The sequence below is a fragment of the Panthera tigris genome, chromosome D3, assembly GCF_018350195.1.
Source record: "Panthera tigris isolate Pti1 chromosome D3, P.tigris_Pti1_mat1.1, whole genome shotgun sequence".
NCBI lineage: Eukaryota > Metazoa > Chordata > Mammalia > Carnivora > Felidae > Panthera > Panthera tigris.
The window spans coordinates 77,195,076-77,211,378 of record NC_056671.1 but is presented as its reverse complement, the minus strand read 5'-3'; the positions used below and the strand labels follow the sequence as shown (position 1 = coordinate 77,211,378).

The window sequence follows — 16,303 nt, the reverse complement described above, 5'->3', positions numbered from 1 at the left end:
GACAGGTGTGACACAGTCGGAAGGGGCTTTTCCATGCTAATAGGTATTTGGAAAGGATCACATCTGAGGTTTACTTTTAGCGATTAAAGATAACATCCAACCCACAAAACATCATGTCTATTTCAGTCCCTTGTTTTCAAAGATGAAGGATATATAGGTCGGGCCACAGAGAAAGTACACTGTCTAGAAGTCTTCCGGTCGTGTCAGTGTCACGACCCACTAACTCCATCCTGGAATTCAATCCTGTCATAGTCTGACATGGCAAATACTGCCTACCCAACATCCTCCCTCTTCTTTTCTTTATTAGTATGAAGGGAAATGTGGCTGTTGGGGGGGCGGGGAGGGTGTGGGAAGGGCGGGTGGTAGCAATGTCCCCAGCTGGAAAAACTACATTTCTCAGCCTCCTTTGTGGCTGGAACTGGCCAGTTCTCACTCAAAGACAAAGGCTGAAGATTTCAAATAGCAGGGCGGGCGTGTTTTGTGCCCGAATATCATGGCCCTGGCAGAAGTGTGGAAGGGTGACATCCGTTCCCCCAAGGAGCAAGAGGGTAGTCCTATCCAGAGAGGAGAGTCCATCCGGGAGGGATGGACTCTCCCGGGTCTCTGGAGACAGAGCTGGGGGAGAGCCACCAGAATGTTCTCTGGTGGAGGAGTGAGGCAAGAGCAGGGCATGATTACCGCAGCTGAGCGGAAGGACCAAGAACATTCTCATTCTCTCCTTGGAGACTGTCTCAATCCACCCGTGGTTAGAGCCACCTCTGTTGGTATATGTTCTGTAAATTATGTGGGCTGGGGAGAGCGGAAGGAAAGCCAGAGGGGAAACGGAGAGATGTTTCTGTGTTTTATCTGGGTCTAATTAAGGAAGTGATTAATTGGAAAACACAAGGCCCCAAGAGGCAAAGGTGAGAGCCCTTTCCGTGATGACCATGGTGCTTCTGCTTTGGGAATGGCAATCGTTTGTCACCGTGGGTTTCCCTTGAAGAAGCTCTTTCACGGTGTCTGAATGAAGCGGCCTTTGGTCGAGGCGATAAATAACGTAAATTCCACAATTTCCTTAGATGACTGCCTCCTCATCTGAGCTGGGTTAAAATGCTTTGCGATGAGCAAGTAGCCCCAGGAGGAACTGAAAGGTGGGCATTGCGGGGCTGGAAATTGTACTGCACAGCTTGAAATGCCTGGTTGGTGTGTTACCGAACCTCTGATGGCAAGCAAAGACTGCCAAATTACCCTGAGCAATCTACCCTGTACCACTTAAAAACAAACAAACAAACAAAAAAGACTGTGTTTCCAAAAGAACAAATTTGAAGGAGATTATTGCTTTCTTCCCTTCTGGATTCTTCCTTCTATTTATCCTGCTTGGCCGCAAGGGCTTCTAAATATTGTCACCTCTTAAAAGCGATCTTCTCTTCTTGCTCTATGCACACACACCTGGTCTGTGTGCTGTAGAAAACAGCCACCAGGCTCCTGTGTCCCTAGAGTCTCCCGGATGGATGTTAACTGTTCTCTAAAAGAGGATGGGCAGAAATCAAAGAGGGAATTTTTTTTTTTGAGAAAAAAAGGAGAGGGGGGATATGTTATGTGTCTCTGACCATATAGTGTGAACCCCCGCTCCTTTCTTTGATAGCGTCCCATGGTTTTAGTCCCGTTTTCCCAAGCTAGAAGCCTCAAAACTACATTTCCCAGTTTCCCTTGCGGCTCAATCCAGACACGTGATCTGGGGTCCACCAATCAGACACAGACGTTCAAAACTCTAATGTGGAAGTCAGCCAAAAAGCTTTGAAGGAGCTTTCCGAGGGGGCACCTATCACTTCAGGCACAAGTGGCGGCAGAGCCAGTGGAAGAGAGTGTCCGCTCAGGCAGTTCTGCAGAATGCTTTAGGGCTAGCGGGGCATGCGCGAACCCCCTCATCGCCCGGGGCAGGGGCGTGGCTTTGATCCTGGCAGCTGCTGGTTTAGCCTTAAGCCCGTTTCTCCGTCTTCCCTGCCTAGTATGTTCTCCGAAAATTTCCTTTCCTACTAAGACGAACCGGGGAGGATGTTATTTGCAGCTAAAACTTAACCCTACCCAGCGGGGAACACACTATGATACGTGATAGGACTGCGCTTGCAGAGGAGGGTTCAAGAAAGCTCTTCTGGAGGCGCCCGGGTGGCTCATTGTGTTAAGTGCCTCTTGATTTGATTTTGGCTCAGGTCATGGTCTCATGGTTCATGGGAGGGAGCCCCCCGTCGGGCTCCGCGCTAATGGCATAGAGCCTGCTTGGGAGACTCTCTCCCTCTCTCTCTCTCTCTGCTCCTCTCTCCTGCTTTCTCTCTCTCTCCCCCTCAAAATAAATAAATAAACTTGAAGAAGAAGAAAAAGAAGGAGGAGGAGGAGGAGGAGAAAGCTTTTCTAGTAGGGAAAAGTGTATCTCTTAAATAAACGGATTCTAATGCTAACTTGCCTTGGTACAGGGGAGCCCTGCAAGGGTCAGGAGATTTGAGGGAGCTGTTCTTGTGTCTTGGAACACATAGAGAAAAAATAATTGCAGCCCACACAGGACCACATCTACTTTCATGACACAAGCAAAGAAGGGACAGTCTAGACGGAGTGGTTCCAGGAGTATTGCCTTTCTCTCCCTACCTGAAAGGTCACCGTTAGAGAAAGCTCCCCCTAGGTCTGGAACACTGTTCCCATCTTCACGAGTGTCCTGTCGGAAGGCGAGTCCTTGTGATCGGGCTTACCCCTTGATCAACAGCTGAATGGCGGACTTTAGCTGACCCAGTTCTTGGGAAAGACACCAGAAAAGCCTCAGGAAGAGGAAGGTGGCAGGATGTTGACAACATATTGCACATAGCTCCCCAGATCTGGCTCTGTTGTAAGTTGTGAGTCAACATGGTTTTAAAAGAAATTAGAACGAAAACATCGCGTCTTACGTGGTTCTTTGACAATCAAAACAAGAGCGAGGCAAACCTCTCTCCTGTTTCAAATGTGATTTCCCTAAATGAAGGAAATCTAAACATATGGCACAAAGCTTTAAAATCTGTTCATGTGTGAATGTCATGATAAATTTGGAACCGGTGAGTGTTACCAACCACCAGGCCGTGTCCTCTGGAAATGGAAGGGAATCTCCCGAATTCATCTTCTCCTCTTGCTGTGGAGCTGGCTAAATCTGTCGGTGGTGACCACTTTCCTCCCAGATTGGCCATGAAGTTTTGAGGAAAGAGCCCTATTTGCTAGGCTTAAGTATACTGAAGGGAAGGTTAAAAACGAGACAACGTGGGCAAAGTTAAATGCTGCAGAAAATCTGGTGCCTTTGGATGTTTGAATCCTACTTCCATCTACTATGTGACCTTGGCTGAGCCACTGGACCTCTCTAATGCTGTTTCCTCATCTATTACATGAGAATGCTCCTTCTCAGCTTATAAAACTGTTATGAGGAGAATATTGATAACATTGGCCAAATACCCAGTCATGGTAAAGGCTGAAGAAATGGGAATTAAGTGACAAACAGGCCTCTACCTTCAGTCTAACCCATGTAATGGCAAGGATAAGGGAATATGAGCTTCTAGTTGAAGCCTCTAGAAAGGTTATAAGCCAACCACAAGGATGCAGTAAGTGACCTTCGGAGGGGAGAGTTAAAAATGCAGCCTGCCTTCATCAGTGAGCACACAAGTTCATTATCAAATTGTTCATTAACCTCTGCCACATCTTTTCATTTGGAATCGAAATAAGAGCACTACCGGCCCTTTGGACATCGTGCTTACGTCTTTATTGTGAGTGCTAACAGGTTGGGGGCTAGACACTAATGGACAAATAGCCCAGATGTAAAGAGCGTTCCCTGGAAGACTCTTAATGGACAATTAATTATGCACAGCGAACAAGTTCAGAGCAGAAGATGCCACTTGAAAATTGTGAATTTAGTCCAGGTTGAAAGATACAGGAATGGTTAAGTGTTTTGCACACAGAAAATCTGGTTGGCGATCCAGCGGAACTGATGCGTGTAGAACACAGTCTCTTAAGGGTTTTGCTTTGCTTCTTTGAGAGAGGCTGTTGTTGTCTGTCAGTTCAGCTGGGGGTCCCTTCCGTCACGTTGAGAATCTGGAGCAGAGAGTCCACCAGCTTGAAAAATACGAGAAAGAGTTAAGCAAACATCGTTCGCGGTACTGAAGTTCTAATGCTAGAAGCAAACGCATTCCCAACAAACAAACCATCAGCGTCACTCGGGAGCTTCGTAGAAAAGCAACTTCCTAGGCCTACGCCAGATCTACTGAATTGGAAACTCAGGGTGGAGCCCAGCGATCCGGGCTTTCCGAAATGCTCCAAATGATGCTGAGTACATTCACGCTGGAGAACCACAGCCGTCCCCCCAAGAGAGAGAAACTCACTTCCTCTTTTCCTGGAGCCCCTACCTCTTTCGGCTCTTTCTAATTTTGAAATACGTCTTTGTTCCCATAGAGCACCCTCTATATGCTGAGATGAGAAAACGCTTTTCAAAAAGAGCTTATTACACTTGCCAAGATTCTCAGACACTTCAGGCTCCCCAATGGTTAGACCAGCCATTTGTTTCTAATAAAGGAATTACCGCTATTCTCAGACCAGTTATTAGCTGCTCTGTGGCTCAACTGTTTTGACCAGGTGCTAATGAGGCCAGGGCCTGGGGTTCAATTCCCACACCGACCAATTAGTTTTGCTCTTCTCCACAAGCCCAGGCTGCACTATTAAGGGTTCGCCAGCCTGCCTGACGATGCTACCATCCATCTCGAAATATGAGCCACGGGTCATAAATGGGGCCAGGGGAGGGTGAGGGGAAGAATCCAGGAAGCCCCTGCATTGGCTCAAAATATTGAATCTGAGCTGTCTGGCTCAAGGGAATGGAAGTCAAGCTACAAGGAAAAGAGGAATTAGTAACCTAGGAAGATCAACGCCTGGAGGCGGCGGGGGTGGGGGAGGGTGTCCGTTATTGGGGCGGGAGGAGCTCTCTTTGAGGTGGGGGGTAACTTCACTCTGCTGCCTCAGAGCAACTGTCGGGGCAATCGGAGAATTTTTAGTTATTCTTCGGGACATGTTGCTGCTTCTCCTGTATCTGGAACTTCCCTTGGAGCGTTTCACACATTACAAAATAAAACCTTTCAATTCTCTGTGTTGATTTGATGGGGCAGTGGGAGTCATCCCTTCAAAGTGAGGGCAGACTTGCCTTCAAAAAGTTTCCTTCCTTTCTGTAACACCCTCTGCAATGCACTCACAGGCCCTTTCAGGTCCACCAAATAAGAGAAAAAAACTAAGGCTGCAGAGAACATTGCTGTAGGTCCGGCAACCCACAGGCCAGCTTCAACCTTCACTGAAACTCAAGACAATCCACAGCCACATCCAGGGCTATGGATCAGGCCCTCGGGCTGACCTGAACATTGCTTCGTGTGCTAGAAACCATAGGGTAAACGTTCCATTAATTTTTTTTTTTGAGATAGGGTACAGTTAAAAGATTAAGGTTGGGGCACCTGGGTGGCTCCGTCGGTTAAGCGTCCAACTTCGGCTCAGGTCATGAGCGCTCGGTTCATGAGTTTGAGCCTCAGGTTGGGCTCTGTGCTGACAGCTCAGAGCCTGGAGCCTGCTTCGGATTCTGGGTCTCCCTCTCTCTCTGCCCTTCCCCCGTTTTCTCTCTCTCTCTCAAGAATAAACAAACATTAAAAAAAAAAAAAAAGATTAAGCTTAACCTTGAAAATGATTGGCCATAGTTACTAATAAAGTTCTGAAGCTTATTTGCCAGGATAGAGTGGTCTAGATTCAGTGCACATTTACATAAATCTTTTCTGAACTAAGTAAATAACTTTGTCACCAAAACATAGGAAGATGCTCAGAGTTTCTGACTACAGCTCTGGGAGACTTGGCAAGAGGACTGGATGCTTTAGTACCGAAATGGGTGAGGAGAGCATATGTGGATAGAATTTAATTTTAAGAAAAGTCCTTCAGTCCCTGAAAATTCCGGCTGCTACCTTCTGGCAATGCTTGGCTAAGTTATTAAACCTCTTTCTAACACTGAGCGATGTATGGATTTCTAATAGATCTATTCTCGTGGTACTCCCTCTTTGTGAATAAGGCAACTGTAAGGTGTTTTCAATTTGCACGTCCACATTCTTTCACGAAGATGGAATTTCCAAAGCAAGGAGGGTAACAGACTCTTTTGGTCTAGGCAACAACGACTCCAACCATTGACTTTTTTCATATCGCTGGAAAATGTATCCAAAAGAATGGTACCCATGTGTGCAATAGTTAATTATTCAACCTAAGGTGGAATGAAATGGAATGGGCTTTCTAAACTTGTAAAGAAGACCAAAACATAAAAAGATGTAGTAGGAAAGCGAGGCCTGATTATAAAAAAGATGATTTTTCCCCTCCGGTCACATGAATGCTGATAAACATTGTCCCCCTGAAACACTCACTGTCTGTGACTGCCCACTCAACCCACCCTGTACTACGACCACTCAGAGATCTCTCTAGACCTATTCTTTCATAATTGGCTTCGCTGCTTACAGAATGTTCTTCTGAATATGGCAGGAAAATTTTGATCTTTAAGGACAGAGCTGAATTTTTTTGAAAACCCTCCAAAGTTATGCAGGGCCGGGTTTGGAGGAATAAAGCAACTCAAAGGGATGTTGTAGTTTCATTCAAAAATGAATGAGCCGGGGGGCCCCTGGGTGGCTCTGTCGGTGAAGCATCCGACTTCAGCTCAGGTCATGATGTCACGGTTCGTGGGTTCGAGCCCCGAGTCGGGCTGTGTGCTGACAGCTCGGAGCCTGTAGCCTGCTTCGGATTCTGTGTCTCCCTCTCTCTCTCTCTGCCCCTCCCCCACTCACGCTCTGTCTCTCTCTCTCTCTCTCAAAAATAAATAAACATTAAAATCAAATGAAAACAAAACGCATGAGCTATGAGTGTACGTCCATTTCAGCATCTGTGAAATTGCTTTGGAGGGTTTTGTGATGGCAATTGTCATTAGTCTTCAAAGGAGAAGGCACTGCTGTTGGACATCCCGCCACAGGAAGTCCATAAAGTCAGCTGACCAAGAAGAGGCCTCAGCCAGGGACTGAGGAGTCAGTCACAAACCCCCCCAAGCCCTCGGGGCCATGTCACCCCCCCCAACAAAGAAGGGAGCTGGTCGTGACACCTAGACCGCAGATGTGAGCGAGAGCATCACTCAGGACTTGGTGCAAAGTTGCTACTTATTTCTGTATCCGTTGATTTAATCCAGATTTTCTTTGTGAATGAAGGCTACTAGAGTCTTCCTCCCGAGGTCCTTCACACTACTTCTGCAGCCTGCATCCTTCATATTTGAGGTCAGCGAGGACCAGCCGGTCCCCAGGAGACGTTTCACATGGCAGCATACCGTCCAAGGGACACAGCGCCAGCCCCTGCCCTGCTCTCGCCGCTGAAGAGCTATGTGCCTACTCTCTGTTTCCTCACCTTTAAAATGGAGAGAACAGTAGGATTTTCTCGAATCTTCCTCCGAAGGCTGCTGTGAGCATTCACAGAGAAAATGCGGGCAAACTGCTCGGGCCAGTACTTAGTTTAAGGTACAAGTTGCCCATCACTAGGATTGCAGGAATTTGCAGTTTTATTATTTTTGCCGTTTATATAAATTTCACGGAAACTTCTTAAAGGGTAATGAGAATCACCTCATTTGCCGTTGCCCTGCTTCCTTTCTTTATATCTTCTTCTCCTTTTCATCCCATTTCCTGTCTTTGTATCTAAGCAACGCCAATTTGGTATGATTGGTTTCGCTTCCCTTCTACAAGAGTGCCACTTTGCGTAAAAGGTCACAAACCAGAATGCTCTCTTCTAAAAGCCTGTGTGAAGCGCCCCTCCCACTAGTGCTCACCCAAAACAAACCTAGGAATTGACTCAAATAATTTCTGGCCTCACCATCAAAATATTCTGGGAGGGCCCGGCGGGCTAAAAAAAAAAAAAAAAAAAAAAAAAAAAAAAATCTCATCAGGGCACAATCGCTATTAAACACAGTAACTAATAAAACTCCTAAACTGGAGTGTGGAACCAATACCCTTCTGAGATGCAAGGAGGAAACATCGCCTATTCTGGTGGAAAGAAATAACACGGAAGTGTCTGCTCGTTTCTCAGCGTGTATGGATGTCTGCCTAATTAAGTGGCTGCGAAGGCCTGCATCTAAACAATTATATTCTTCTCTGCTCACACCCTAACCTCCTTCTGACCCTCCCCAAACACCCCCACCCCACCCCACTTCCCCAGCACATTGTACCTTTACGTTTTGAACCTACAACTTTAAAGGCGCTGCCATCCTGGGAATCCCAAGGAGACTGGCGGATGGCCAGGAGCTCCCTTTGAGGCGGCTGATAGCTTCCGGTCCCCTTTCCTTCCATGAGGCTGAGCAAATTCCTTGCAGCTTCTTCCCAAAGCATATACTGCAGCTGCTGCTTCAGACTCCCCCCTTCATAAACATACGGGGACTCTCTCGTGCTCTTTTTCCCCATCAGGTGCCCTGTAAAAAGAAACACAAAAACAGAATGCCACCGACTGAGCCCAGGGGAACGAAGAAACCAGAAATTTCAAAGGACCCCCCTTTAGGTTTGTACTGCTTCCTCCTAGGTGCAGAATAAACAGCATTTTATTATCAGAAGTTAGTTCTGGCAAACGTCTGGCATCTTCTGTTCCCTGTTCGAAATGTGCGATCAGCTGGACAAAATTTAAAACTGCAACTCAGGGGACCTTGGTTTGGTCCCAGCACCTCGGCTAACCGGCTAGGTCACCTCTGCCAAGTTACTGAGCATCCCCGGGGCTCAATTTCCTCAACTATCGAATGAACAGGTGGGACTAGATGAGGCCTGAGGAACCTTCCATGTCTAAAATGCCACCGCCGATTCTGTGTGCACCGAGTCCTGTTCCCACCCGCGTGACGGAGGTTCAACATCTTCCTCAGTCAATTGTGGACTGCTACCGAAAAGAAAAGCCTCGATGCTTTCTCTCATGTGATGAAACGAGATGTTGCTCTCCTCTTATCTCTAACACAATTGCACCAAAGGAAGTTTTCATTTCAACTTTCTTAGAATTTTAGCTGAGATTGAATCCAAGAAAGGTCGCTCAGAAATTCTCATTTGTTGGGTATGTAATGAAAAAAACGATTCGAAACAGGTTCCGAGCAACACGTAGCAGCCCCGTACGTGCAGATTTTTCTCTGGGATGTTTACAAGACTCCGTGAAAGTCTACCGATGGCTCCAGGGATGCGTTCCCGCCACATAAATGAATAAAAGTTGCTGTGCAGGAGGCCAGGCCACTAAAAACATGGCAATTCATGTAGGCAAGTGGGATAGCCATAGTGTCAGATGTGGGTATGGAATCCAAGGTCTGCTCTCCTTGCTAACACATTAGCCCCGTACTAATAATACATTATCTGACTTTCGTCAGTGCTCCCCTACCCCCATCTCTCTGCAGTTGGAACTTATCGGACTCTTAAACTCCTAAGACTAGGAGACCAACGATGCCTTTGACCGAAAGGTCGCAAGGAAAGCTCTTTGCGGTTCCGATGCTGCCCGGCCTTAGAAGCATTTAAGGTAAACGGCGTGGGAATAATATGTAACAGACCCCAGTCAGTGAACCTGATGAGAGCTCTGTCCGCCAACAGCGACGGCCTTGCTGTGACTTTACGGCAGGCGGGTGTTTACAGGACGTTTCACTCGATCCACCCCACAATAAGTTGGACGAAAACGAGACTTGTCAAAGGTCACCCACGCGTAAGCGAAGACCCTAGGATTAAAATCAGCTCACAGTCTAGACTCTACCATATTATGACTCTGCTTCAAAGCGTCTTTGAACTTCCTGAAAATACAAGGCAGGTAGAAATCAGCCTGGGGTCTGGAGAGAAGGGTAAGGCCTACAAAAGGCAGATGTTAGAACGAGGAACCGGGGATCATGTATCGGTCGATCATGACTCCTTAGGTGACTCGGAGACATTAATTCGGTGGGTATCGGGGAGCCTTCCCACGGGGTTTTACTGAACTGCCGTCTGAACACTTGCCAACCCACTTAGGACATGCCACCCCACACAGTTGGGACGTGCTCCTGACCGAACGAGTGGAATCCTGAAGGACTGGCACCTCACCTATCTGCTTGGTCACCGGCGGGGCCCGGGTAGCCACGAAATAACCTTGCTCTTAGCCCTAACAGTGATTACGGGGCACAACTGCTCAGGAAGCAGCGAAGCATTTGGCTTTATTTATATAGAGGAAATTGAATCACGATAATGGGAAGGCAGGATTAGAACCTGATGCTCCAGTGATGACCTCGGTCCCTCTTGCTCTCCCTCATTGCTCTCATCAGGATGCTAGAACTGAGAAAGGTGTTATTGACAATGAAGCAGGGGGTGGGGGTGGGGGCAACGGAGATGTTTTTACAAATAGGAACTACATTGTTGTCATGCCCGAATAATTTGGTGGACTTTTCTGAAACAGGGAGATAAAGCAATCCTCCCTTCTGTGACTGATTGAACATAGGACCTTGTGACAGTGTGCATATTTGCACGTTTGGTGGGTGGGTGGTGTTCCGACTCCTACCCCCAGATCCACGGTCTGCTTATGAGGACTGGAAGTGCACCATCCACAACGTCCCAGGGAAAAACACACTCCTTGGGTCCTATTCACTTTAGAGCTGGCAACTACCAACGAAATAACCGTCTCCATGGCAACGTGGATATGGATGACCCGTCCACCTCTATTTCTCCCATCACCGTTTGTTATGTGTCCATATCATAGTAATAGAGACCTCAGCATAGACAAAAGACAGGCCCTTGAAAACAATAAAACCTTGCCCAGAAGTAAAAAAACAAACAACTTTTGTCCCTTATAATCGCTTAAAAATACCACTAAAACAGCAGGTTTGAAACATAAAGCAATTTTCCTGAGCTCCAAATTTGACGATCACCTCAACTTAGGAAAATATCCATTAAGACATAAAGTGTTGAGCACTTCTAAGAGCTGGGTTTTTTTTCTGGAGTGATCCTTAAACTATATCTCACAGTTTCTGGGGGCAGCCCTACAATGGAAAGGCACCTGCAGCTGAACCCCGGTGTTTCCGAATGCAGCCTGCCAGGACACGCTTGGGCATCAAAGTTAGAGCCACTGCCAGGAGCATTTCATGGGAGCGGAGGGGAGAGTTACCAGCGTCGGTGTGGACCTCTATTTTCATCGCACAAACAAAACATTTCCATAAACATCAAGCCACATAAGAATTTAAGTTTTCCATCTGCTAACTTGCTTTCCGTTGCCACACCATGCCTCTCTCAGCTGAAGAAGCAATTCCCTTAACAAACCTGCAAATTGGTGCTGACAGCTTCCTCATGGACAGCAATATGTAGCTTTCGTTTGATATAATTAACATGAAACTACAAGTCTTCAGGGATTGAGGAGGACAGACATTTACTTATGGTAGTGGAGGGCTAAATTTAAAACCTAACAACATCATTCATGCTTATGAGTGCTCAGATTCCCACGGAGAGCATGTCTGTCCAAAGCAAACTTTCTCTCAATCACAATGTTATTTTAGACCCAACTGTGATTTTCTACTTCACCTCCCTCTGTCTCTTGTTCTAATCAGCTCTGTGCAGCCAGCCAAGAGAGAAAAAGAGTGCATTCGAGAACAAATAGGAAAACAAGAAAATTTGGGGTGGCCACTGGTCGGTATGTTCTAGGAAAGTTCAAGCACCACCAGGAAGGAAGGGTGTTTAAATGCCAGACACCCTAAGTCCCGGGGGGGTGGGGTGGGGTGGGGGGAGAGATGTGCTGTGGGACTACAGCCGTGGAGGTTGGCTTGCATCAGAAACGACCTGACTCTAGCTTCCCAAATAACTCTCTTTTTCTGCTTTTAGCCTGCAAGGGTTACCTAATAATAAGCCCTTTTTTTTAGTACAGAAATATGGAGGAGCAAAAGGAGATTGGAAATCTGAGAGCGCACGGGCTGATGGCTGGACTGGACGGTGGCCACTCCCTCTAAATTCCCAGAAGCCCCTTTCAAGTATCAGTTCTAGGCTTGGCTGCTGTAATGCCTCGCAAATATCCTTCTCTCTTCCAGGGTAGGGGTTTTTCACCTTCACCCATCCCGGCCTCTCCCCTCCATGCCTGCTGGGTTCCGGGTGTCCCTCCGAGATCACAAACACCTTCACCTCGGGGCTGCCCAAGCTTGGCAGACAGTTCTTGTAGCGACGATGAGAACTAACTACCCCGTTGCACATCTCCCCCCCCCCCCCCCCCCCCCCCCCACGCCGAGCTCTGGATTTCTCTGCCGGCACACCCAGCAGTGGAGCCGAGGGCGTGAGAGTTCCAGCCTCACCTCTTCCCAGAAATCCGTCCTGGTCCTCACACCATCTGTGAACCGCCCGATACTTGGATTAGCAAGTGTCTTTCCAACACACCCTCCCACACTCTGAGTAGATGGCTAGAGAAATAGGGAAACACACACACCACCGCCGCCACCCCTTAAACCTCTTCGGGATGGACCAGCTTCCCGGGAAGTGTTGGGGCTGTCGGCGGTGGCCCTATGGGGAGGTGTCTGAGGAAGCTGGACGCTACGTATTGGCCAGACGGAGCCTGTGGTTGGCGCGGCGGAGACCCCCGGGGTGACGCTGGGCCAGCGCGAGGCTGCGGGATCGCTACCCTCCGGCCGGTCGCGGGGGAAAGCTGTGGGTGCGCGCCCCGCCGCCCGCCCCCCGGACGTCGCCGGCCCCACCGCCGCGCCGGGTCCTCGCCGCCGGGGTTCGGGGCCGGGACAGCGCACCTCCTGGCCCGGACCCGGAGGCCGGGACGAGTGGGCAGCGGGAAGGAGGAAGGAGCTAGGGGGCAGGGCGAGGTGGCAGGTCTGGGGAGGCGGAGGACAACGGGGTCTCGGGGGACGGAGAGGCCGGGATCGGCGCGGGGAGCGGGCGCCGCGAGCCTTCGAGAAGGGAGGGAGGGAGGGCCGGCCAAAAGGGCGGGGGAGAGGAAGCGGCCGCCGCGACAGGAGGACCGAGGGAACTGGAGAGAGCCACGGACACGCGGCGGCGTTCCAGCCCCGCGCGCTGAGCAGCCAGGGACCCCAGGACGCGCTCCCACACCTGTGGCTTCGCTCGGCTCCGGCGCGCAGCCCGCGTCCCGCTCCCGGCGGCCGGGGTCCCCAGGGCCCCGGGACGCGCTCGGGGACCCGGCTCCCCACGTCGTTCAAGGACAGGCTGCGACGGCGCGGGTCAAAGGAGGCGTGGGGTCGGTGCGGAGGGAAGGCTGGGCTGTTGGGGCGCCGCGCGCCGGCCCGGGTCCCCGCGGGGGGGCGGGAACAGAGCGGGAAAGGACCACCCGCCCGGCCTGAGGCCGCTCGGGGACGTCTTCCCGGGACGCGGAAGGCGGTGGGGGGCGGGAGGGGGGTGCCGGGCTGGAAAGGTCGGGGCAGACCCTCCCCCCCCCTCCCCGCCGCCCAAAGCCGGCGCCCCAGGAACGCCGAGGGCTTGGGGAGACGGGGCCCGGGCGGCCGCGGTCCCGCCGAGGGCTGCGGCGCGCGGGACACTCACCCACGGCCCAGTGGTTGCCGCGCGGGTACATCTTGTCCAGCGCGGTGCCCGTGCCCGCCGGCAGCGGGGCGGCGGGGCCCCGGGGCGCCTGGCAGAGGACCAGCGCCAGCAGGACGAGGGGGAGCTGGCGGCGGCGCATGGTGCGGGCGGGGAGGCTGGAGTGCGCGCTCGGCACGGAGCGGCGGCCGAGGACCCGGACTCGCAGAGCGTCGCCGCCGCCGCCGCCGCCGCCGCCGCCAGGCCCCGACTTTATACGGCGGCGCGGGCGGGGGCGGGGCGGGGGGCTCCCGCGCCGCGGCCCCGAGCGCTCTGACGTCTCCGCGCGGCGAGCCGGGCCGGGGCGATGGGGGCAGCCGTCTCCGGGGACCATCCGTCTTCCCGCCGAGGGGGAGGGCAAGGCTGTGTCCACCCTGCCCCTCGCCGCCTCCCCCACCCCCCCCCCGGAGTCGCGTCCGCCCGGCCCACGCGGGATTCATTCTGCCCACCCTCGACGCCTCCGCTCCGACACGATTTCCCGAACTCCTCCCCGGCGCCACCGGGGGGTGGGGGTGGGGAGGGGTCTGCCGTGTTAGCAGCCTTCGGATCCTGCGGGGGGGGGGGGTGTGGGGGGTGCCGCGACCCCTGGCCGGATCGCAGAGGTGGGGCGGGGAGGAGGGGGTAAGCCCCCCGAGGATGGACGCTTCCAGGCTGGGCTTTACTGGGGGGGCGGGGGGGGGGGAGGCCCCAGGAGAGCGAGGGACTTCTGATTCTCACGCCTTTCCCCCTCCGTGGACCAGCTCCCTCGTGGCGGCCCCAGACCAAGGACCCTCGTCTCTCTCTTACGGACCCCCCTTCTCACCACCGCCACCAGCAATAGCCTCACCCCGCCTGGGGTTTCAGAGCCGCCCTTGCCCGCTTGTATGATGAACTGCAGGACGGGTAGGTTGTGGGAACCCAGCTAACGGTAATGTTATTATGCACCTGGCCCCTCTCATAAGCATATTGCTTCCGTGAAGAAGCTGCTTTTATGTCGAGGTCCCTAGGCTGCGACCACCAGAAAGCTCGAGCTGTCCCTAACCCGCGAGGCACACACCTCTCCAGAGTAGCTCAACTCCCCTCTCTGCTTCTTGTGTTCTCAGCTGTGAAGAACGGTTAAGGGCGGGACTCCCGTCCCGATGCCCTGGACACAGAGGGGGCGAACGCCACAGCAATGCCACAAGAAACAGAAGCTGGTAGGATCCTGTTCCACGTTCGGGCTGCCAGAGCTGGGGGTTCGTTTGCGTGCTCCTGCACCAAGTGCGGGTGTTCCTCGCCGGCCTCTGGTGTGGGCGCCGATGAAGTCGAAATCCTACATTTTCCTCCACCGGTGATTCGCTGTATTTGTGCGGTTCTTAGAGAGCTTCACGTGCACGTGGCACCACTGACTATCCTTGGGCTTGGACGAGTATTTCCGTGCCCGTGTCTGGCTATGAGATTTAAAAAAATGCTAATTTTACAATCGCAGTGATCAGCCAAGGAAAGACAGTACTACCATCCTGAGAGAATGACCCAGTGAAAATCTGGAGGAAAAGCCCACACTTGGTCTTGGCCTGGACTCCCGTCTCTCCTGGGTCCCCTGTCTCTTCATCCCATCAGTAAGCAGAGGTACGACCGTCAGGTGGTCATCCGTAGGCTGGCTACCTCCCACTTGGCCGTGACCTTTACTATAAACACAGGGGCTTGGCTTTGTCCGCCTGTGTTCCTGAAGAGAACCTGAATCATAGTGGTGTTCGATAGGTACTAGGTTCACGAACGACTAACCTAAGAAATGTTCAGGTCTAAACGCCCTCGACAACCCTGGGTCTTTGGTGGGGGAGCGTGAAACTTTCATCTTTCCAGATTAGGTTGTAGAAAAATGTCCCTTTCTTAGTTTAATCAAGAGTATTTTCAGATCTTTACAGTTTTTTTAATGTTTATTTATTTTTGAGAGACACAGAGACAGACTGCGAGTGGGTTAGGGACAGAGAGAGAGAGAGGGAGACGCAGAATCCGAAGCAGGCTCCAGGCTCCGAGCTGTCAGCCCAGAGCCCGACGACGCGGGGCTCGGACTCACGAGCTGTGAGGTCGTGACCTGAGCCGAAGTCGGACGCTCAACCCACTGAGCCATGCAGGCGCTCCTATTTTGAGATCTTTAAATGATGCTTTTCTCCCATGAGATCATGGAAAAACGCTGTAGATACATGAACGTGTAGGAACAATTGTACCGAAAGTGCGACTCTTCTACTTCAGGCCAACTACTGTTTCTTGTGTCGTTTGCAGGCCAGGAAGTACCTGGGTGCCCCCATTCACTTCCGGCCTTCCTCTAAGCATCCCAGCGCACAGGCTGTCTACACCCGGTCTTGGGCCTGGACTCGTGAGTTGCTTTGCCCTTATGAGTGAGAAGGGCAGCGACCGTGTCCGTCTTGCTCAGGGCTGTGTCCACAGTGTCTGGCCCACTCCTGGGCGCAAGAACAGATCCAACAGATCCAGTTAGAGAAGGAAACCATAGCATGTTTGGTTCAGCGAGGATCGTGAATGCGACCTAACAGATCCTGGCTGAGTAACTTCTCCGATGCCTTTTAAAATCCTCACCACAGCCCTGCCAGGAAGAGACGGTTAACTCTGCCGACTTAGGGAAAAGCTAAAATGCTACGAGAACGACATCTCACCGCGCAATGCCACATTGATAAGACGGGTCTGTTTCTCTTTTTCGTTATAGCCCGGAGCGCGTGTTCTCAGTTGGGAAGCCGCTCCGTTCCACATGGATGTTCGGG

The 16,303-nt window shown here is 51.5% G+C and overlaps 1 protein-coding gene across 2 annotated transcripts; it reads right to left on the bottom strand.

The window, feature by feature from the left end:
* Positions 1–3,684: 3,684 nt before the first annotated feature.
* LOC102949197 (gastrin releasing peptide) lies at positions 3,685–13,671 on the bottom strand. Of its 2 annotated transcripts, none has more exons than XM_042962571.1 (3): positions 13,533–13,671; positions 8,265–8,485; positions 3,685–4,098 (listed from the first exon to the last, which is right to left on the bottom strand). In XM_042962571.1, the coding sequence occupies exons 1-3, from the start codon at positions 13,669–13,671 to the stop codon at positions 4,045–4,047; spliced, it is 414 nt and encodes a 137-aa protein (XP_042818505.1). In that variant the 3' UTR covers positions 3,685–4,044. The 2 variants fall into 2 exon arrangements, with proteins under 2 accessions (XP_042818505.1, XP_042818504.1); XM_042962570.1 differs by having other exon boundaries at positions 3,686–4,098; positions 8,246–8,485.
* Between the last annotated feature and the right edge of the window lie 2,632 nt (positions 13,672–16,303).